A 24,501-nucleotide genomic window follows, 5' to 3' on the forward strand; every position below is an offset into this window, starting at 1 on the left:
GATAGCATCAGATCAGACTAGCCTACTACCTACCTGTTTTTTCAGCTGTTGTTTTCACTGACAATGCACTTTACTTTGGGTTGGGAAGTGGTTGTAGTTGGGGAGATGGGCAGGTGAATCAGAGCAACTTTCTCTCTAAACCCAAAGCTAACTTACACTGGTACCCTAATTTCACAAACATAGTTCTGAGCTACTCCAGTCATTCAAAATGTATATAAAAGGTAATATTTTTTGTTTTGCTTTTATTTGAGGGTCTTTTTTCCCTAGCTTTCCTCAGATAATGGGCAAGACCAAATCTTACTGCTTATATAGTTGTCTGTGTATGTTCATAAACACAGTTTAAAAATCATTTGAGTCCAAAAAAGGCCTCCCCCCAAATTATTGCATATTATTGTTACTTTTTAAATTTTATTTCTTACTAAGTCCATTCCTATAAAAGTTACAATAAAATATTCAAAACTGCATTTACTTATTAATAGAAGATGCTAGTTATTTGGGACCTTTATGTGCTCTAGAAACTAATGTCATCCTTCAGAACAACACCATCACATTTAGAAAGATGTCATGTTATTACATCACATACTTGAATTTCACCAGCCATTAAAAATCAAAGAACTGAGTACATGTCCACACTGCCACTCGATAACAGGAAGAACACCAGTGGTGGAATAAAATAGCCATCAGGTCTGTTTCAGAACAAGTGCTGCTCAGCACTGTACCAACCCAGAAACAAATAAAAAAACCCCTCCTTGTACAAGATGTCTACAGCTTTGGGACAGGGAAGGAATAATTGGTCACAAGTACGAGTCAAAGAGTTGGCTAAAATAAAACTCATCCACTACTGTGTATGAATTATCAGGGGCCTTGGATAGCAAACATTAATACCAAAGAAAGGATTGAGCCTTGGCTGGTATTCTCAGTGGATTGAGCACCGGCTTGAAAACCGGAAGACTGCAGGTTCAATTGCCAACCAAGGCACATGCCTGGGTGGTGGGCCAGGTCCCCAGTTGGGGATGTGCCAGAGGCAACCTATGGATGGTTCTCTCTCTCTCTCTCTCTCTCTCTCTGTCTCCTTCCCCTCTCTCTAAAAATAAATAAATAAAATCTTTTTTAAAAAGGATTATATTTTTTAAATATCACACGATGTCTTAACATAACATTCAAACTTACACTGCTCCATCAGAGAAACATGGGCTTTTAATAAATAAACTCTAAAGGCAAGTTCTTGGAAGAGGAGTTTCCCTCAGTGGCTGTGAATGGCCAGCCAGGGAAAGCAATCCTGAACCAAGAGGTCCAGCTGGCACAACTTCCTTCTAGGCCATGGGTAGCCTGACCCTCCATGACCTCCCTGGTTACATTTCAAGTTCCAGCTTGGCTTCTCCTCTGGAATATAATTATCTTAAGGTACCAAAATTGAAACAATCTTCTTTATATCTGTGAATATGTTTTCCTGTACAGTCTAACATGAACTTAATGTAAAATTCGTTACATCAGAAAGCTGGAACAACGTGAAGGAAAGAAGATTGACAACGCAGGCTCCTGATTCGATGGTATTTTAAGTTACCAAGTAAGACTAATGACATAATAAAACTCCTGACCCAATTTCCACACAATTCATTTGTCCAGCCCACAACCACTTCACCACGCAGTTGTTAATTACCTCACCGTGCTGTGTGGTCATTACATCACCAAGCTGGGAGTGGTGAGGCCTACCAAGCAGTGTTCACTTTTCCAGCTTGCTTTTCCCCATAACAGACAGACTGAAGACCACCTGCACTACCAAGGGTTCCTCTGCCCCCCAAGCCTCAGAACCTTTCTCACATTCATCTGTGTCACATCCCAGTGGACCCGGGTCTCAGGTACCTGACTTAGAATGGGCGGGGAAGGGGGCAAGGGTTTGTGCCCAGGCGTCTGTGTCAATACTCCAGATTTCAGGACAAAGTCACCTATGTGTCTCATGAGGATTGCTCCCCCCTCCCCTAAAAAAACTACTTTTATTTCTTCTACCTCTAGAGTTTCTAAGTCCTGAATTATTTGCGACGTCCTGGAAGAACGTCACCACTCTGCTTCTGGTCGGTACCTTAACATTCCAATACCCAGGACCCATTCCTTAACTCCAGTTTGCCAGATCTTTGGGAAAGATACCTGGAAGGACACACCATCACACACATACACATACACACACAGGCGAGCGCGAGCAAGCAAGTGTGCCCTGAGCATCGTGACTCTGCATGCCCCCCTCCCCTCCCCCCCCAGCTCCAGGCTGACTTACTTGAGGAAGTACCTCTGGCCAGTGGCCGTGAAGGTCATCTCCCAGCCCGGCGGCAGAGGCAGCTCGTCGGTCACATCGTAGGACTGCTGGCGAAGGTGCGCGTGCTGCTGCGCGGGGCTGCCCGCAGCGCCCGCGCCCGTGCCCAGCTGCAGGGACGCGGGCGACGAGTGCGAGCGAACGTGCTGGGCGCCACCGGCCAGCCGGGGCCCCGGGTGGCCGCCGGAGGAGTCGGTGCTCGACTGGCGCGAGTGCGAGCCGGAGTCAGGCTCCTTGAAGAACGATTCTGGCAGGATCTTCTTCCGCCACGAACTGGGCTTGGGGTTCATGACCGAGTTGAAGAGGGCTTCGAGGTCTGTGTCTAGGTCCTGCGTGACGTGGATCACTTGCTGCCCAGGAGGCGGGAGCGGAGGGGGCGCCGAGGCCGGATTCATCTTCTGCAAGGAAAAAGGTCAGATCAGCCTTTTATTTAAAGTCAGAGGATGGGGTGCGGGGAGAAAATAGAGAGAAAAGAGACAGATAGGTGTCCGCCTCGGGATCCCAGACTCGCAGACGTAAGACTAGCCGGATGGGGGAGGGGTCCCTCTGGTCCTCCAGAATTATGCAACTTTCTTGGAGCAAAGAAGTTACTGAGAGGAGCAGGAAAAGCCGGGGCGGGGGGGCGGGTGTAGGTAACTGCACTCGGGACGTTGCTGAACTGTTGATGACAAAGAACAGGTCGCAACTCTCCAGGGCAGGCAGGCCCCGCGCCACCCCCACCCCCCGCAAAAAAAAAGCCCCAACCCAAGCCAACTCCACATCTCGACCCCGGCGCCCTGGAGTGAGTGGTGCGCGGGCGCGCTCCAGCGGGCACTACCTGGGCGCGCAGTGAAGCCGAGTCTGGGCGTGCGGCGGCCGCTGTCGGGCCTGGGTTGCTCGGGTGCGTCCCGAGCTTGCAGGACTGGAGCCGGAGCCCAGCTGGCAAATCCCGACCCGCCTTGGTGCCTGACAGTCGAGGGGCTTCGGCTCTCACATCCCCAAAACTGGCCTCAGGCGTTCGGACTCTCGAAGGAGGACACGAAGAAGAAGCAGACAGCGCGGCCGCCTCGGCTCCTAGACTGTCCCATAAACAAAGTTTGGAGCAAACTCCCACTCCCAGGAAAGAGGCGGGCCGAACGTTGAGCTGTTGAATTATGCATGACCTCCAAGCCCTGAGCCTGCCTGCCCCCGCTCGTCCCTCCCCTTCCTCCTCCTTCTCCTCTTCCCCCACCCCGGCTCCAGAAAACCTTGGGTGTGATGGGTACTTTGCAGGCTAAGAGGAGAAGGGTGTCCCCCACCCATTCCTCCAGGTCGTGCGGACCTCTCCCGCGGAGCCCTGGATCTGCATTCCTTTGAGTTTACCACGGACTTGGGGCGGGATCAAAGGGAAAGTGACCCGAGCCTGTTTAATCAAGGATTTGTGGACCGAAACCAAGGCCGGAGGCGGCCAGGGCACGCGGGTGAGGGGCCCCGACCGAGGAAGGGCCGGTCCTGGGTGCCGCGCCCTCCCTTCGAACTGGGTGCCAAGGCCGGGAGCGTGGGGAGCTCCACACTGATCCACGGTTCTGCCCGAGGGCGGGCCTGGGTGCGCCCCTGCAAGGGGAGACACCAAGGCCAGCCTTTCCAAGGGAGGCTGCTTAAGCTCTTGTGACCATATTTGGTCTGGCGAGGAGGCATCTGGTTGTTTGGCTTTCAATTGTCTGCTCGAGCGCAGACGGTGCCCAGAAAGTGCCTTTGTGGTTAGAGATGCTGCTTCACCAAGGGGTGCGTTGTAAACAAACAACCTTCGAATCATTCATCAATCCTTAGTTTCCTCCGCGGGGTAAATCAGGTCACCAGGGATTGAGAAGAAATTTAGACAAAGCTGGGTGCTGGAAAGAGAGAGCAATAGTGGACCCCTCCCCCGCCACATCCGCGCGGGGAGTGGGAGGATTGGAATGTCCCTGACGCCCTCCAGAGAGCCTGGAACTGGGATGGAACCCAAGCAGGTGGCTGGGAGTAAAGAGGGTGCGCCAGTGACCCGGGAAAAGCCACTCACCTCCCACGGACTGAATCTGAGCGAGGGGTGGAGACCCCCTGCCCCTAGATCTAGCCTGGCAAGACAGCTGCTGTTAGTAGTAGGCGGCCTTACCCTCCGGAGTAGCTCAGTTCCTTCTCTCCTGTCCCCTCTCCATTGGGGGACAGGGAAAGTGGCTACTAGGTAAGACACGCTTCAAAAACCCCCACCCCACCCCATCTGATTTATATAGAAGTTTATGAAGTACGTCAAAAAACACAATATATGTAAAGTGTTTTGAGCCACACCCAGCTGTTCATACCTGTTTGCTAAATAAAATAGAATTGTATTAAGTGCAAGTAATTATGCCTCAACATTTTTATAAGGGTGAAATAAAGTCAAAATTATAATCTGGAGTTACCTTGAAGAAGACAAGTCTACAGGAAATACAAGACGACCCTATAGTTTTGCCTTGGAAAAGGTAGGAGTGTTTGGGGCCACTCCTCAATGACTGCTGCCCATCATTGCCCCAAATAGAGCAGAGCCCACCAAAGTGAACCACCTTCCCCCATTATCTGTCCTTGTGGGTGTACTCTGATTCCAGACTTTCCATAGAGTGGTACAGATCAAGGTTGCCTTAGAGAAAAATGGCCACGTGGAACACCTTCAAAGATAAGCAGAGTGTGGCTCCTTTCAGGAGACGGGATCTCACCATGCAGCAAGTACTCTACCCACAGGATCCACATAGGAAAGGGGAGGCCACCAAAAGTGAGTCCATAGGAAGTGGCATCTTTGCAAAAGCTGTCTTCAGAAACCACCACAGTTTCTGCAATGGGGAAATTAGCTATACAACTAGAGGAAGTGACTGGGACCCTGTGGTTATTCAGAAGCCGCAAGGCTGACCTGATGATTACATGATGGAAACCCGAGGCTAGCCCTACTCCAGGAAGGTCCTCACCCAAGAAGGAAGGCCCTGCTTTGTAAGTAGTACCTGGCCACTAGATGAAAAGAAAATGCTGAGCGAGCCGTGAAGCTAACCCTGTCGTGAGTATCAGGGTTGGGATTGGGTGGGCAAGGATATTGTCTTTATTCCTTAATAAGCTCCAAGAAACAGATATTGAAGGACAGAGGATCAGATACTGAAACGGAAACTGAACAGCAGAATAACTCAGAGCCTGTAAGATGGTCCCAAACAGTGTACAAGACGTGATAATGGATAGGTAAAAAGGTTTGCTGGAGTCCTTCTTTCAAACAATAACTTCAGGTTAAATAACACTTATGTTATTTATGCCCATATGAAGCAGCGTTGTGTAGCAGATACATGTACAATCTCTACAGCAAAATACCTAAACTCTTTATTCCTGGGTTTTCTTCTTTGAAAATTAGGGACAATAACACTACCCACCTCACAGGATTCTAGATCTAAACACTAGACAGGCATGACTCAGAGATATTGCAGATTCGGTTCCAGACCACCGTAATAAAGCAAGTGTAATCTTTTTGTTGGTGGAGGGTTTTGCCTTCAATATTTTAAAAAACACATAGCCTTTGCTAAGTGCAATAAAACGAAGCACAATAAAAAGGAGGTATGCCTGTACAAATTTCACTTGTGGACCCATGATTTAGAACACAAGCTTTGAAGTGCCCAGCTCTATTCTCTACACTGGGCAAGTAACTTAAGTCACAGATTTTTCATGTACAAATATTCTAATCTGTGACATTGCTGCCCTTCAATGGACTACCCTCCTGTTAGTTACACCCTCCTGGAGTCCCTTCCACTTTAATCTGGATGGGGCTATTGACTTGCCTTAACCAGGAAAATGAAGCCGTGCTAGTTCCCTACCCTAACCCCTGAAGTGCGGAAGTTTCTGCCTTTGGACTTTTGAGAGACTTAAGCCACTCTAGGTAAGAAGTCCAATTGAGCTGCTGGAGGAAGCACGTGGAGAGAGAGAGAGAGAGAGGCCCTGAGATCTGTGGAGAGAGGGAGAAGTCCAGCCACCCAGAATCTGAGCATGGTGTGACCCAGCACTCAGCCAGCCCACCAGCTGACTACAAACACATCAGTGACACCACGAAGACCTGTAAAAGAACCATAGAGCTGAGCCGAGCCCAGATTGTAGAACTGGGACCAAATAAAATGGATACTGTGTTAAGCCACCAAATTTTGGAACTTTTTAAAATACAAAATGGGAATTCTAAGGATTAAATAAGAAAATGAAAATAAAGTTTTCAACACAAATTTTGTCAAATACTTAAGCACTCAATAAATAATGGCTGTGATTGAAGTCTCACAGAGACCCCAAGGAATACCGTATTTTGCCGTGCATAATGCGCACTTTTTTGGCCAAATTTTTGAGGGGAAATAAGGATGTGCATTATACATGGGTAATACTAACTCCTTATCTATATAAATGTCTTTAATTCTTTTATTTATGCGTATGAGTTAAAAGTGTAAATCTAGAAAGCAATAATGATACCTGTATGCAAAATAATACCCTGGAACACGATAATCGATTTTGTTGAACTTCTTAAGTTGAATTAAAAAACTAAAATGAAAGATTTTTTCCCTGAAAGTTTGGGCCAAAAACGTGTGTGTCCTTTTACACAGCAAAATATAGGGTAGATAATATATTATATATCCTCATTTTACAGATATGGAAACTAGCCCTATGAGTTTTAAAGTATTTTGTCCAAGTACATACAATGAATTTGTGAGAAAAAAAAATTAAAACAGCTGGGATTCAGCCTAGGGTTTGTAATCCTAGATGAGATTGCTTTTTCTCCTCTCCCATCTCGTGTGAGCCAGAAGTAGCTCACTTGTATTGTCATTTTAAATCACTGTGATATCTACTGCCTATCTCATAGAGAAACTCCACAGTTTTTATAAGATAATCAATTGGGAGAACACTCCTGCCAATATGTAAATCTTTCTCTCCACTTGCAAAGACTTTCCACTGGAAGTTCATGCCTACTTCCAAATTTTCCCCTCAACACACTTCCTACTGAAAGCTTCCCTGAGTCAGCCGTCCCTCCTCATCCAACCAGTGGCAGGTTCTGTCATTCTTCTGGCATCCCTCAAACCCATCCCTGCTTTCCCCCCTCCCACAACAGGACCTTATCTCGTGCAGTGGCCTCCTAACTGGTTTCTCTGCCTCCACTCTCTCTCGTTCCTAGCTTGCTGATTTCATGATATCATCTCCTGGCTCACAGGCTTTTAGCAACTGCCCACAAAAATAAAGGTCAAAGCTATCAATCTAACACCCAAAGTCTCCCAACAAACTGCCATCCCCTAACTTTCCGACCTTGATTCTTACACAGCTGTGTCCCTCATCCACTCAGCAGGCTCTGCCCCAAGCATATTGGCCTGTGCCTTCACTACACCGCTGTCTTTGTGTGAACACTGCTTGTAACTGCCCTCCATACTCCATTGTCAGCCTCATTAACCTCTCCTTTTCCCTAAATTCAAGTTGTTCTTGTCTTTTTCACTTCCTTGACACATAATTATACATAACACTTACCTCGGTATCCCTTGCCTCCTCCCCTGGATTGGAAATAGGTGTGGGGCTACAAAAATCTTACATTTCTTTGTGGAATTGCTCTTCTGGAGGCCTTGACTCCTTGTTAAGGGCAGAATGATCCTTATATGACTTCGCCTGTGCCTCTTTCAGCACCCATGGGTGTGCTCATTACAATTTGTAAGGTATTTCCCCACCATTCAAAACAATTTTGTTGTGTATGGACTCAACTGCTGAACGAGATTGCAAGCTTTTAAGAACAATTCTAGGAGGATTTTTTGGTTTTGTTTGTTTGTTTGTTTGTTGTTTTTCCTGTGTTTAACAAAGTGTTCTCCTCACATGAGTATCCAGTATATGTGGTCACCTAGCCCAGTGGGTGTTGTCCCAACTTTGTCGTCTGCCATTTCTGCCTAAGGAAAGCCGCAAGCTGCTATTCTCAGCCCTACCTACCCCTTTGAATCGCAGACTTGGTCTGAATGATTGCAGCTAAGGTGAATGGTCAGACACTGGTGGGGTGGGTAAGTTGTTAGAGGACTCTGGCCCAGGAGTCCTTGGGCAGAACCTGCCTGGACTTGTTGAACCAGTATGGAGAAAATTCCCAGAGTAGGGTCACCATTAGCAACTGAAGAGGAGCAAAACAGACACGGATCTTGAATAGATAAGAGTTTGAATAACAAAGTGTCCAGAAAACTGTTGAATAAGATCAATCACTATTTCAATGGGAGGATAAGAGTTGACCAGTTTCTTGACAAATCAAACAGGACACATGCATTCATAATTTACCACATTCTTAAGTGTCTAGCAGTGTGCTGCATATAGTAAATTTACGAATATTTAAATCAAGACAAATTGGTGTTGCCACCCATTTTTGCATTCTCTCTTCCCAAGTGCACAGTTTCATTGTCACACTTTGCTTTTGTGGTCCTAATAATGCGTGACTCACATGATTATAAGGAAGATAATTTTAATGATGATGTTGATGATGATGTATGGACTGTCTTCTGCCTAATGTTATCTATTGCTTCAGCAATGCAGTTGGACCGGAGGAAAAAGAAATTTCTGAGATTTAGTCTGTTCTTAGGTACTGTGTGCAAGCTGTTTATCCTTTGGTACTTTCACAGTACTTTTTTAACTGGGAAAAATATTTTTAAATGGAAAAAATTAAGAAATATTTTCTTAGAAAAACAAAATAGACTTTGAAAATGTATAACGACATAAAATTTGTCTCGGAGGTTAACCATCAAGCCATACTGTGAAGCTGCCAACTGCAGCATAACCATAGTAGAGGAAAATTAGAGAGTATTAGTAGAGAAAACATTAACAAGAGATTGGCTAACTATATCTGGCAGCATAACGTAGCCAGTGAAGTTTTTGGTAGCTTTTTGAAAGAATATTTATAAAGACAATGTACCAATGTGAAGAGGATATTGTTTATAGTTTTTGATGGAAAAAATCCAGAAACAAATACCTATGAACACCATAACTAGAACTTTGTTTAAAATCATGGGGAAAATGAATGAAAAATAAGATTCTAGAATAACACCAAAAAATAAAATACCTCTGTAAAAATAAAAAGATAAATGTTTCTTCCCATGTAATCTGTGTAAATCTATGGATGTATAACCTGATAGAGAAATTGAATGATAACTCTCAGAAGCCTAAACCATAATAATATCATTAATATTATTTTGGGTGTGTTGAGAGAACTACTTAGAGTGTTTTGGGTGTTATCTCAAGGTGTTTATTACTACCTATACATTCGACAAATATATATATATACATATATATAAATATATGGAGTGTCCACTGTTTGCAGGACCAGATGTGGTCTTTCAAGCTGAGCTTGGAAGAGTTTGCAACTGGATAGGACATTCATTGGTTGACAGTGTCATTCAGCTCCTCCCTCTACCTAAATAAGTTCCAGATCTGGTTACACCAGCTGTTCAAGCCACTGCTCTTTCCCTGTCTTATTTGTCATGTTGACAGGAGCCAAGCATACACAAACTCTACTATTATCTCTGTCTGGGCATTATTCAGACTCAAGTGAGGCCACTTTTTGTGCCTGGTCAAGAAATGTCAATTCGTGGTTTAGAGCCAAAGAGAGGAGAAGAGGACCAGCCAAACCGAGGCAGGGTGGAGGGAGCTCAGAACCAAATCCTGCTCCACAAGACAGCTGACCCTATAGACATGAGTTCAACTCACTCATGCTTTAAAAATAAGAAAATTTTCCTTTAAAAATATCTATTTGCAGATAATATTAGACAAGAGGGTGAATTTATTCTCATGTATCTGCCACACAATAAATCCTAATTTGATTTTATGACTGTAGACATTTCCACTTAGCCATAATAATTAAAAGTGGTATTTCAATAGTCACAGTAATAGTAAATAATATTTATGTGATATTTTACAGACCACAAAACAATTTCCCATGTACGATCACATATGAATCTCACAGTAACTTTGTGAGAATTGGTAGACAAGCCTTACCAGAACTCCTATTAACTGAATCTGAGTTTTAATTGTTCTGTGATCAAAGAAAGAAAGAAAGAAAAGTAGGGAAAGAAAAGAAAAAAAGAGAGATGATATTTTAAAGTTATTTCTCCTCCACAGACTTCCAGTATTATTTCACAAATGCTTTATCATCTAATGGCCATTCAATGCATAGAGATTCCTAAAACTTTAATTGAAGTTTAGTTTTCTCCTCCCTCTCATTCAATAAATGAAAACTCAAATATGTTGGAGGAACTTAAAATGCAATCAAACCCTGATTAATGGAGTATTTGTATGTATTTAAAAACCTTTCTGTGATGTGAATCATCACTATTAATTAATATGAACAAGTTTTTTTTTAATTTTAAAAAAGTTTTAAATTTTTTTAAATTTATTTTTAGAGAGAGGAGAAAGAAGGGAAAAAGAGAGGGAGAGAAACATTGATCAGTTACCTCACTCACATCCACAACCAGGGACCTAGCCCACAACCCAGGAATGTGTCCTGACCAGGAATCAAACTAGTGATCTTTCCGTTTTCTAGACAATGCCCAACTGACTGAACCACACCAGTCAGGGATATTTTTTTAAAGGATTATATTCTGAAAGTTATTTTTAAGTTGATCATTTGGAACTTAGAACAGGGGTTTTTTTTTAAGACCTTAAAAATCTTTTTATTTTAATTATTTATTGATTTTAGAGAGAGAGAGAAACATTGATTTGTTGTTATACTTATTTATGCATTCATTGGTTGATTCTTGTATGGGCCCTGACCAGGGATCAAACCCACAACGTTGGCATATTGGGACAACACTCCAACCAACTGAGCTACCTGGCCAGGGTGATTGCATTTTGTTATAGAAAAAATATATTACAAATGATGGCTAGGCAACACAGCCTAGTAATCTAACTAGGAGCTCCAACACAGCCCCCAAATCTTGGGAGCCCCAAAACCTCAGTTCGTCTGTCCTGATCCTCAAGCTGAGTCTGTTAGAGTACTTGCGTGGGGAAAGAATGCAGAAAGCAGGCAGATTTCTTCCACAAAAGCAGCAAAGTTCCTATAAAATCAAAGTGTTTCTTCTAAGTCCAGGATTACAAGGCAAATTTAGATTTTTTGCATCATGCTTTCTCAAGGAGTAGGATACAAAGTAATTAAGACTCCTCTTGGCTTCAGGTAAAAAGTTATGTTTACTTAATCAAAAGGGAGTAGTTATGGACAGTGCATGGAATCCAAGGAAGTACACACGCACACACACACACATACACACTTCACACATTCTCTATCTCTCTCTCTCCCCCACACACACACCCCTTGTTGCTCTCTCTCTCCTTGCTTCTCTCAGTATATTTGTTTTATTTTTCTTCATGGACCACCCAGCTTATTCTCCTCTTTAACCCTTCTGGCAAATGGACGTCCATATCTCACAATTTCACATATTACATGTAATTCCTCTTAGAAGAGAAATGGACTTTACCCTCATGTCTAAATTTCCAGGGAAAGGTCTCTGATTAGTTTAGCTTGAATCAGGTATCCATCTTTGGACCAATCACCTTTGATGATGGAGGAGAATATAGAGCAGAGTCAAAAAGAAGTACAATGAGCATGATCCCAAAGAGAGGGCAGGAAACTCCCAGAAAGAAGGGCCCAGGCAAAGAACCCCAGAGATGGAAAAGCTGCCCATATCCATATACTTGGTATTTCTTAGCTCAAACACAGGTCTTCAGCCATTTGCCTTCCAGAAATGAATTACCAACAAAATACTTGGAGGAATCACATGATGCTTTTGACAGCCAAACGATTGTAAGACTTCATGGGCACTAACCTAGTGGCTATACATTGTAATTCTACTGACTCATCATCTCCCATTTTGGGGGCAAATATTTCAGGCAAGAAAATTTTATAGTTCACTGTGCATATTTCCTCCTACCAGCCATCATTTTGTGTTTCGCAGAAAGGAAAATAATTTGAACATATTTGAAAAAAGACTTTAAATACCTTGATAAAATGCCAAAGAAAAATGGAATGAAAAGATTCCTGAGGTTTACCCACTGCCTTCCTAAAAAAAGTCTGCAACTGTTGTCCATGAAAGTGTCAATCAAAGCTCTTCCTCGTAGTGTTTGCACAGCCAAAAGCCCAATGCTAGAGATGGTAATAATTCAGTCTGGCTAGTTAGTATTGCATCTATAAAAATAAATCTGGTTAATGGTTTTCAAGGAAGAAGGCCTCTAGATTTTTAGTTGTCCATTTCTCTTGTACTTGTTCAAAGACAGCCTTATCTAATTAAGTATGACAACTTGGACCTTTCAATGAGAAAGGACAAAGCCCTTCATCTGAGAGATCTATCTATTCTAAATGCTCTAGGGATGGGTATATTGAGGTGTACCAGAGCTAATGCTTCATATTACAATCCATGGTTTTAAGTTAGAAGTGATGGATCCCATTCTTAGAACAAAAGTAATCACCAATAGAGGGGATCCCTTTTGATGAATTCTTTGACAACGTTGCATAGCTATATCGATTCTTCCACGTAAGTTCCCTCTGACACTTTGCTCACCAAAGAATGTCACATAGGTTTCAAAACTTTTGCATTAGTGTTTGAACATCCCACAAAGTGATTGCCAAGAAATAAGTCTCAGTCTGTTTCTCTTAAAAGACAGGCATAATCTGGTGGTGAATTTCATCCTTGTTAATGAATCCTCCCTTTGACTTGCAGTTGGTCAGATGAGTTTGGAGGCCAAACTTTACAGCCTCCAAAGCAAGCTGTTGCTATGGGAGAGACCCAGCCCATTTTACCTAAAATCACCAAAGGCCTTTGTGCAGAGTCCAAGTTTTTACCTTTAGTCAGTTTTTTCTATTTCACTCCTGGTGGGGTGTTTGTTTATTGGGAGAGGCATTAAGAACCCCACATATAGGTGTTTTCCTACCCAGACTTATTTATTTGCAAGGGAACCTCCTTGGGAGCCATAAAATCCCACAAGGAAAATCCCAACCAAGTTTCTTCCTGTGCCAATCCCATCAATTCACAGTTTGGGGCAGCAGTGTGTAGTCAGTCTGGGAACAAGAGTGCTCTTTCTTCTGATTATCACAGATTCATCTGGACTCAAAAAGGACCTCACTTGAATCAGGAATTTCTATTTTCTGGAAATGTCACTTTACTTGAATTTACAGTTCTATAGCTTAAAGAAGACAACAGAGTTTCTACTACTAGAGTCCAATAGGAAGAAAAAAGGTGGGAATCATAAAAGTAATCCAGGAAAACTTTGAAGGTGAACTTGCCCTTCTACAAAGTATATCTGTGTGTTTCCCTGGTACAAGTTGTAGAAGATACTTACACATCTGTAACTCCTCTGAAGAGTTAAATTACAGTAAATTGCCCAGCAAAGATACCTGTCCAGTAAATGTGTCAGTTTAATCTTCAGTGTTCAAACTATATATCAAGAAAAGAAAATTCGAGAAAAGCAGATGATTACTTGAAACAGAACTAGCAAGCGTGGTTTGTGGGTCACCTCAGATCCACCAGAAAGCAAATGCCAAGGTGGAATTAGATGAGCAAGAGATGTATTGAAGGAAATAAGATTTATTTCCTCCTATAAAGGAGAAAAGGAAGAAGTGTAGGACAGAGAAGCCTTCAGATTACAATGTACCAATGAATGTACAAGACCTGAGAAAAGAGGAAAGATGGAAGGAGGATGGCGTAGGATGAGACCCAGACTGCAACAGAGCTCTGAGAAAGTTCTGGCCACACTAATGGGGAGCTCCAACAATATTTGGCCAACAGAAGTGTCCCACATGGGCAGGAATGGCTCAGCATTAACACCCTGCTGTGGTCAACCATTGCCAGACTGAGGAGAGCATGGTCTTCAGTATGAGCAGTGCAGCCAGTTTCACAAGGGAGGCAACACCTTCCATCTCATTACAGTAGATTCTCTGTCAAAGCGAGCTGTGAGCCTCAAGCCAGCAAGGCCTTCACCAGTCTCCAGACTGAATCACATAGACCGATCTCTGCACCCATACTCAGGGTGCAATTATTCCAGGATTTTCATGGGCCTCTCCTTCTGAAAGGAAACTTAGAAGAGGGAAGTTAGACAAACCACAGCCCTTGTTGCTGCAGTTGGTCTTCAGGCCATAGCTGGTATTTATCTTCTCTCTCCTCCACTGTCCACTCTAAAGCCTCCATGTCCTATGCTATCACCTATGCAGGTGCTGATGGCTCGTTTACCTGGTGGTACAACTCAAACTTTCAGTTCTGAAGGGCCCAAGTTCTTGGAATCATACTCTTCTCAGGTTGAAGCTGCTGTGTATGTCCACGCACGGTTATAATTGGGAAGGAGAATCCACAGAGGCACCAAGTGGATCACCTGCTTATGCACATTTCTTCCTGCCCACACCCCTTATGCAGTAACAGCCTTAGCTCCTCCTGCTGCTCAGGGTCATTGGCCCTGGCCAGAATGATGATGACTTTTCTTAATTGCTGGTCCCTGGACACAGGAGTCTAAAGTGCTTAAGTGACGTTAATAGACTATAGGTCGATGATACTCTTGCTATGTTCCCTAGCAAGAATATACTTCCTTTGGCATGCTGGGCCTCTAATCCTACACAGTCCAAGGCTGTAAAGATGAGAAGTACAAAGTTCTCCAATGGGTCAGTGGAAGTGGTGTTAAATGACCCCAGTCTTTCTTCCACCCCTTTGTTTGTGGATCCAAGCATTCTTGGACTCATGTGCTCTTCCTGTAATATGACACAACCTTATATAAAAATCTCTGATTTTGTGTATACACTTCACCTTAAGGGATGGCACCTCACCTCTGCAGAGTATGGTCTACAAGCAAATGCTTCCACTGTGCCTACTTTCTATCAGTTTAGCTATTGTAGCATGTAATAATACAACCAGTGGGCCTTAATATACCATGGTCATTTCTACACCTCCTTTGCTGCAAAGTGGATCTCCTGATTGGATGCTGTGTTATATGTGATTCTATGCCTATGGATCAGGCATTCTATAAGTTTCCAGACAGTTGTCCTGATGGAGGCTCTGTGGGTGGGAAAGGTAAACCCATCCCCACAATAGGTATCTATTTCTTTGCAGACAAACTGGATGGAAGGAACCCACTATGGCCAACTTGCTAATTGTCTGATTGGACTCTTCTAGGAATACTGCCATGTTGCAAGCTCAGTATCTGTTGTTGCTGGGTATTTAACAGCAGCAGGAACTGAATCAGCTTTGGTAAGTGTGAGTCCATACTGTTGGGCCCATGCATAGACTCTGTCTCCAACACCTTTCATTTGACTATTTTGCCAGTTCTGTGGAGTTGATGGCAAAAATTGGCTAGCAGCAATTGGCCAAGTCCGTTTTGTCTACTTGATTATTTACTGTCTCTTCAATGGTAAATACTTTTGGGTAAACATTAGTATGTAATATAAAATCATGCCCACTCCTACTTCTCTACCTACATGCCTCTGCTTCTGATCTCTTTGTCTCTAATCTTCTAGTCCTTTCTCTTTCAGGGTCCTGCACAGAAAAGTGTATATATTCACACTTCAAGCAGTTGCCTCTCCTTTCACACAAAGGGAATGACCTTTTAATACTTGAAGCTCTACCCACTGGAAAATTTCTGAGCCATTGTCTATTTTTGTCTTGCACATACATGCTGACCCAACTGATCCAGAAACCAAGCTTGGGCTTTTTCTTTTCCCTTCAGGGACCCTACAGGGAATGAAGGAGTCCAGCACATACATGCTGTATGACACAGGGGTCTGGGATGCCTGTGCATGAAGTTTACTCATGCCCTCTGGTCCTGCTCAGGCTCAGTCCCAGGTCTATCATTTCCATTTTATGATGGACTGCTCTTGGGCCTGTCCAGCTTTATGGTTTGGTGCCCCACGGCCAAGTGCTCCATCTCTACTAGGCCCTCGTAATATACCAGGGGCTGTTTCTCCAAAGATGTATAATTCTGCTGGAGATGGCATGCCTTCCTCTAGAAGTGCTCAAGCCTGTTTTGTGATTCTCCCACTGGGGCTTGCTGTAAATTCCACACTGTACTTTTTCCCACCTCCAACACTATAGGCCCTTCCAGGTAGTGTGGTCAAGTAACAGGAATATTCACACCATAACATGTGCTTGCTATAGATTACTTTCTTGCTGGAGGCCTCACTCAAAGCTAGCAGCCTTCCATGTCACCTGTATTTGTGCCACAAGGACATACCTAGTCATGGAATATATTGCCTTCAGTACACAAAGAGGCCCACCAGGCATGGTGGCTCCCGCTTGATAGTAGAAGATGCACGATACAGCACTTTGTATTTCACTTTGGAGAGGTTGTCCCAGAATCAGCCTGACTGCTGAACCCTCATCAACTTCACTGAAGTGGGAGATCCCTGAATCCTCACAGGGTTGTCTCCCACCCTCTGCTGTTCATGTCTCCTGTCAAGGCCTCCAGCGTACTACTCAGATTTCCACCTTCTTAGTGAGCTCAGTTAGTGAGCTCAGCTAACTTTAAAGCCAGAGCAACTTAGTCCTACCTGTCTAGACCTATCCTCTGAGGGGTCTCTCGAGATGGAAAGTGACCTTAATAACACTAACACTAACACTAATAATAATTGTCATCTTGATATCATTTTTGGAGCCTCATGGGAAGGCCTGGAGGTAGAGGAAAATGAAGCCCCACTTCATAGCCTTCTCCTCACCACTTGGAGAGTATTTAGGGCTGGGCAGCAGACCCAGGCACCGGAACTATGGAATCCTTAGCATTCCAGGGTTACCATTGTATAGCATTATTACATTAGAAGTATTGTAGGCCAGTTACATTAAAATATCAGATACGTACTGCTGCAAAACAGGCCACCTCAAGCTTGGTGGTGTAAAACAATAAAAGTAATTTGTTATGATCTCTCATGGTCCTGGGAGTTGACTGAGCTCAGCTACCCAGTGGTCTCTCAAGATATGTAGTTGGTGTCAGATGGTGACTGGGTTGGACTCATCTCAAAGGCTGTTTCACTCACAAGTCTGGTGACTGATCCTGGCTCTTGTCTGAGACCTTAGCTGAGACTGATGACTAGAACTCCTATAAGTAGTCTCTCTATGTGGCCTAGATTTCTTCTTACTGTGGCAGCTGGGCTCCAAAGAAGTGTCCTGAGAGAGCCAGGCAAAGGCTGTAGCACCAATGTAGCCTCCCGAATCACACAGAGTCACTTCGGTTGGCAGAAAAGTCATAAAAGCACACCAGGTTCAATGGGAGAGATATAAATCCACCCCTTGATCAGAGAGGAGCAAGGTCACGTGGTAAGATGAGCATGTGGGAAGAGAAATATTGTTATAGCCATCTCTGGAAAATAGCTGCCACAGTGAATTGCTTTCAATAATGTTAAATAGGTGCTGGCTGAATGAATGCAAGATATCATTATTATTTGAATATTAATTATCAGGAGCTCCACAAAAACACTGTAATACAGAAAGCAAAAGTCACCATGTAATGAAAATGCTCTCTAATAGGCAGTGAAGCATTTCTTCCCACTTAACACTGAGAGCATCTCTGTTGAAAATTGTAATATACACTCACACAATGCAAAATGAAAATGTGAATTTTGCAAAAGGTTAACGCTTTCATTAAGTGAAATTTCATTACTTTTAGAGAATATTTGGAATCTCATGTAACTGTTAGGGCAATTAACAACTGAAGAAGAAAAAAATAAACAAGGATGGTTGATCATGAATTAGTAGAATTACTTGAAAAGCCAAAGAATAAGAAAAGCATTAGGGAAAATTGTTAAAACATTTTGAACATTTCTGCATGTTAAGTGAAGGGTGTTCTATGTGTTCATTTTTGTTGGAAAAATTATGTGCTTTCCAAAAAAAGTAAAAAAGCAATAACTTGATTCAGTCATTGTACTTTTCAAGGACTAGCCCATAGTTTCTATGGTAACCTAAATTTTATTACATATAAGATAAAGTTGCTTTTATAATATTTAGTTTTAATTTTCAGATATAGTCCAAGTCACACTTATTTCTATGAAATTTTTATCTCTTTTGTGTGGATTTACTTCAGTGGTCTTTTTTCTACTACTTTTGCCTCCTAAAATTCACATAAGCTTTCATTCTTCTTTGGAGAGTTAAATATGAGTCAATCAATTAAAATGACTTCAGTGTTAGTATTTTCACAACTTTCTTAGAAAGCCTGTCATATCAAGTAAAATTAAATCTGAGATCTTGCCCTGGCTGGTGTGGCTCAGTGGATTGAGTGCTGGCCTGCAAACCAAGGGGTCACCAGTTCAATTCCCAGTCAGGGCACATGCCTGGGTTCTATGCCAGGTCCCCAGTAGGGGTTACGTGAGAGGCAACCACACATTGATGTTTCTCTCCCTCTCATTCTCCCTCCCTCTCCTCTCTCTAAAAATAACTAAATAAAATCTTTAAAAGAAAATAAATCTGAGATCTTTACAAGGGCGTTGGTTTTGGCCTTAGATGTTAGGACAATATGCATCTCTAGCTATCTGCTAGATACTGTTTCATCCAACATTTATTGAGCAACTGCTTTGTGCAAGGCAGTGTGCTAAGTACTATGGGAATCATAAAGGTGAACAGACTATAATGCAAGCATCAATACATGTGTTTTCACTCAAGGTCACTATGAAGTTTATACCACCATCTCTACCACCACCAGCTACAACCACATAGATCTAACAGCATAAAACGTATTTACCACACACACAAAAAAATGGATTTAAATAAAGGACTTTACCCTAAAATTATTAGGAAAACAGTATCTCCCATTCATTTAATTAACCTGTACTTCTCTTGGAGTGTATCACCTGAGACAGGCTAGTAAGCCAGGACAAGCACCAGAGGGAAACTGTGACAGACAGTTAAATAAGCAGTTTGTAGCCATCTAGTAAATCCTATCTTCCCTAAATCAAGGATACTTAAGAGTAAATGGTTTGTACTTCTCCTCCCCAACCAGAGCTTAAATCATCCTACTCAGGGAGATAGCAGAAATCCAATTAGTACCATTTGCCAACCACTCCCAATGACAGGTGAAGTTAAGAGAATTGATCTCATTTTGGCACATCTGCATAAAACTGATGAGTATTCTATTAAGATCCTCCCCTAAGACTTCCTTAAATTCCTAGCCTCTAAAGTCCCTCACAATGAAGGTCCCATCACACTCTCTACCTCCCAGATGCACACACTCGTTTTTCATTCCCCCCCTGACCCTCTTTTCCCCTCACAGACATGCATCTCCTAAACACTAAGGGACCCCACGATGCTTGCAACCAGGGAGCAATGGGCAGCAGTAGTAGCTCGTTCCAAGCTAACCCCCTGACCCTATCCCCAAAGCCCTCTTTTTTCCGACTTTTCGGTGAGCCAAAGCAGCCCTGCCCAGGCTCATTTCCCCATCTAGTCCCTCTCCTGTTCCTTCTTCTATCCTAGCCCTTACTTGTTTCACTGTCCCCAGCTTTAATAAATGTCCTCAAAAAGCCACCTGCACTCGCGTTGTCAAATCTTTGCTACACAAAGTCAATAAACTACACACTACCAGCCAACCTTAGTGGGACCAGGCACATTAAGGACCAGGTCCCCTGGTAACATCACCTATTACTAAATGATACAAACCAATCTACTGAAATTTTCAGAGTGGTTTTCCAGCATTTTGACACATAAAAAGGGAATTTTAAGTGTGAAGGAATCATAGAAATTATTTGTTCTAACTCCCTCAGTTTTAAGATAAGGAAGATACAACTCAGAAAGGTGAAGTCACTCATCCAAGGTCACACTGAATAGGCAAGGAGAGATCGAAGTAAGAACTCAAACTTCTTGACTTACTCACTGCCCAAGGTCTTCCTCTCCCACACAGCAGGAATCCCCACTGTAAGAGGATGAGTGAGGACTACCCTTCCAACCTGAAAAAAAATTATTCACACCTCTAAGGAAAATAAGCAAAAAGAGAAGGAGAAAGCAGCTATTTTCTTCCAGGAGTCCTTTGTTAGCTCAGGGTATGGCCTGTTATGTAAATGAGGAAGCCATGCAGGAGAACAGAATCAGGGGTTTCCTGGGGATCAAGCATGATAATGCTGTATGTCCTGGAAGGAAAATGATACTGTGCACTTCTAAATACTTTTCATCAATCCAAAAATAATAAGACTTTGTACTTTCAGCCAAATTATGCAAAGTACTTATCAATATTTAACTCCGAATCCTCAGACCAACCAACAAAGGAAAACTTGAGCAAGGAAGAAAGAGAGCACTTCTCATTTTCATGATTCAGCGGGGAATCTAAGGTCGGAAGAAATGAGTCTACAAGTAGCTGAGACACCACTGGCAGGAAGCCTGACATGCAAAGACATTCCTGTGTTGGAATGCTGTCTAAGGTGACCTAGACAGAGGATTTCAAACTGGAGAGGTGGACCAGAAAAACCTTACTCCTTCTTCCAGCCCAGAGTATCTATGAAGCTTTCGAAAGAGGTTTGGTTCTGGGTCTATAAAGGTTCTTTAAAGTCTTCAAAAATTGGCTTATCCCCTAAAAGAGTTATTTTATTTTTTCATTTTTAAATATTTTATTTATTTTTATTTTTAGAGAGAAGGGAACAGAGGGAGAAAGAGAGGGAGAGAAACATCAGTGTGAGACAGAAACATCAATTGGTTGCCTTTCCTATGCACCCAGACTGTAGACTGAACCAGAAACCCAGGCTTGTGCCTGACTGGGAATCAAACCAGTGACCTTTTGCTTTGTGGGATAATGCCCAACCAACTGAGCCACACTGGCCAGGGACCCTAAAAGAGTTTTTAAAACCATGTATCCTTTCACAAAATTTTAGTTGACATCTAAAATATTTCATATATTTAAATAATTGCAAAGGTTGTAATTTCCAGTATATTATTAATATAGGTATATTAAAATAAACTATTACAATACTGTTTTTAAAAAGATTTTACTTATTTATTTTTAGAAAAAGGAGAAGGGAGGGAGAGAGAGAGGGAGAGAAACACAGATGTGTGAGACAGACATCGGTCAGCTGCCTCCCGCATGCCCCCAGCCAGCACCCAATCCACTGAGGCACCAGCCAGGGCTGCAATACTCAACCCAGGGAGCTGGGGTGGAGGGGATGCAGTGTGGTGGTGGTGAGGCACTGCAGCAGCTGGTGGAAGGGCGGCGGTCTCACAAGCACACGTGGCGGATAAAAGCTGGGAGGGACACCAGGGGAGCAAGCCATCCCAACCCCAGGCCAGACAATGCAGTCCAAGGTTCCAGCATTGGGAAAATAAAGCCTCATAACTTCTGCCTACAAAATCCAATGGAGGTTGGAGCCACAGAAGAAACTGCCAGTCCCTCAGAAAAGTCTGTTTAAAGTACACGCATGGCCCTAGAATGTACACAAACCCACCCACTCTGGGATTCAGCACCACAGAAGCAGCTAGAAGGGCACCAATCACACAAGGGAGGCGGGGAAGTGACTGGAAATGGGGTGAGAGCTGAGCAAGTGGCATTGTTCTCTCTCTGACCCCTCCTCACCCACATACAGCACCACAAAGCAGTGAAGTGCCCCACCCTGGTGAATACCTAAGGCTCCACACCTTACAACATAACAGGTGCACCTGAGACATGCTCTACATAATAAATGCACAGAAACAAACACAGGAAGGCTGCCAAATTGAGGAGACAAAGAAATATGGCCTAAATGAAAGAAGAGATCAAAACTCCAGACAAACAACTAAGTGAAACAGAGATGGCCAACCTATCAGATGTAGAGTTCAAAACACTGGTGATAAGGATGCTTAGAAAACTCACTGAGTATGGCAAATGCATAAGGGAAGAAATGAAGGCTACACTAAGTGAAATAAAGAAAAATCCACAAGGAACCAACAGTGTAGGGAAGGAAGCTGGGTTTCAAATCAACAGGATGCCAGGAAGAGAAGAAGAAGAGCAAGAAATTGAAAACTTATTTGAACAAATAATGAAGGAAAACTCCTCCAATTTGGAGAAGGAAATAAACAAACAAGTACAGGAAGCACAGAGAATTCCAAACAAGTTAGACCCAAAGAGGACCACACCAAGATACATCATAATTAAAATGCTGAAGGTTAAAGATAAAGAGAGAATCTTAAAAGCAGCAAGAGAATAAAAAAAGAGTTACCTACAAAGGAGTTCGCATACTATTACCTGATTTCTCAAAAGAAACCTTGTAGGAAAGAAGGGACTGGCAAGAAATATTCAAAGTGATGAAAAGCAAAGACCTACATCCAAGATTACTCTATCCGGCAAAGCTATCATTTAGAATGGAAGGGAGGTAAAGTGCTTCCCAGACAAGGTAAAGCTAAAGGAATTCATCATCACCAAGTCCTTATTATATGAAATGTTAAAGGGACTTATTTAAGAAAAAGATCAAAACTATGAACAGTAAAATAACAAGCTCACAACTATCAACAACTGAACCTAAAATAACAAAAACAAAAGCAAACTAAGCAAACAACTAGAATAGGAACAGAATCATAGAAATGGAGATCACATGGAGGATTATCAGTGGGGAGGGGGAAGGAGGAGGAAGGAAGAAAAGGTACAGGAATCAAGAAGCACAATTTGTAGGTACAAAATAGACAGGGGGGGTGTTAAGAATAGTGTAAGAAATGGAGAAGCCAAAGAACTTATATGCACGACCCACAGACATGAACTAAAGCGGGGGATTGCTGCAGGGAAAGGGAGTACTGGGTAGAGGGGGGCAAAGGGGAAAAATTGGGACAACTGTAATAGCATAATCAATAAAACATACTTAAAAAATTCTCTTTAATAATGCCCACATTACGTAAAGGAAGTATGTAAAAGTTTTATACCTGAGTGTTACCTAGTGTAGCAGAGAAGGTAGTAGTCTCAGAAAACATTTCAGTTAAGTTGAAAAGAATTTGCACTACTCCTGAAGTTGCAGTAGCTTAGAGAGTGTCCTTCACACGTGTCCCAGTAAAGGAGGACGACACTGGGTAAGGTATACGAGAGTCCAGCTTGTGTGCTGTTCTGTTGTGTTTGTTGAGCCACTCAGTCCTGCATCAGCAACAGAAATCTGCATTGCTCGCACGACTCACAGGTGATTCTCTCCAACTAATGGTACCTCCTATGGTTGAATGTTGAGCATCACTGAGAACAAATTGTAGTCCCCATTTTCAGCACTGGAAGTGTTTTTCGCTTTGCTGTGATGGGTCCCTCCCTAAAGAGTTATTCTTTCTTCGATAATAATCGGAACAAGAGACGCTGAGTCACTCCACCTCTGCACTTTACAAAACATCTGAATCCAGATCCTCTCTGCACAGGCCCAAATACCCCACATCTTACCTTTTATGGAAATAAAGCTACACCTTACCTTTCATGGACAGACCAGCTGAGTAATTTTGCTTAATCATTAAAGGAGGCTCTTTCAAAATCAATACTTTAAATCACCACTTTGTTTACCTTTTCCCACATTTTCCAGAAGCTCTCAAGATCCTGGAGATAATATTGCAAAGTAAGTTTCAGGATGGGTAAAGAGAGGTTATTTCAAAATGGAAGGTGAAAATAAAGACTTTACGTTAAATTTGAGGCTAGTTTTCAGAAAGAACAACTTGAAAATCTACATATTAATTCCCTTAAAAAAATCCATATACATACAAGCCCCTTGGAATGTTGCATAACTCAGATTGAAGATTACTCTTTTAGGGAGATTTCTGTAGATCATACTTCTGATTAGACAAAATAAATGTTTAAGCAAGACTACATATTTATGTTTTCTAGTTCAGTTTATAGCTAATATTCCTGGCACCGGCCTTTGACATTCCACGGTCCCTGCCTCTTCCAATTCTTGTATTCTATGATATGAAAATTCTTTGGTAAATTCAAATGTTTTTCTGAAGGTCAGGGAGAACCAATGAAATTTTTAACAAAAGGGCTATATAGCAAAGCAGTGTTTCTGGAAGATAAATGTGGCCATATTGTATAAGGTGGGCTGTGAGGACAAGAAAGTTGGGAGACCAGTTATGAAGCTACGAAATTTGACTTTCAGGGAGGATGCAAGTCCTTGGACTAAGGTGGTAGGAGGAAACCACGATGACATATCTTCTTCCTTTTTTATTTACTCCTTCTTTCTTCTTATATAGTAGAAATCTAATTTTATTTGGGAATCCACACCTCAGGAAAGATGACCTTATTCTTGGCCCAAGGGTATATCCTGATCCGTCTAACCTAATTATAATAGTCCT

General features: G+C 42.7%; 1 protein-coding gene and 1 long non-coding RNA gene across 6 annotated transcripts in view; one reads left to right on the forward strand and one right to left on the reverse strand.

The window, feature by feature from the left end:
* WWTR1 (WW domain containing transcription regulator 1) overlaps positions 1-3,438 on the reverse strand; it is a 122,636-nt gene extending 119,198 nt beyond the window's left edge. The window contains exons 1-2 of the mRNA XM_024556302.3: positions 3,126-3,438; positions 2,273-2,706 (exon numbers count right to left, since the gene is read on the reverse strand). Of these exons, the coding sequence (XP_024412070.2) occupies positions 2,273-2,703 (431 nt within the window). The 5' untranslated portion in view covers positions 2,704-2,706; positions 3,126-3,438. The remainder of the gene's footprint in view (positions 1-2,272; positions 2,707-3,125) is intronic.
* The window catches only part of LOC123479350 (uncharacterized), a 64,424-nt gene continuing 42,504 nt past the window's right edge, over positions 2,582-24,501 (forward strand). For 3 of the 5 annotated variants that reach the window (XR_006654950.2, XR_006654948.2, XR_006654951.2), the window contains exons 1-2: positions 2,587-2,720; positions 15,439-15,513. This is a non-coding gene — a long non-coding RNA (uncharacterized lncRNA). Of the gene's footprint in view, positions 2,721-15,438; positions 15,514-24,501 lie in introns of all 5 variants that reach the window. The other 2 variants (XR_006654949.2, XR_008426140.1) reach the window with 2 other exon arrangements.

Source organism: Desmodus rotundus, chromosome 2, assembly GCF_022682495.2.
Source record: "Desmodus rotundus isolate HL8 chromosome 2, HLdesRot8A.1, whole genome shotgun sequence".
Lineage (NCBI taxonomy): Eukaryota > Metazoa > Chordata > Mammalia > Chiroptera > Phyllostomidae > Desmodus > Desmodus rotundus.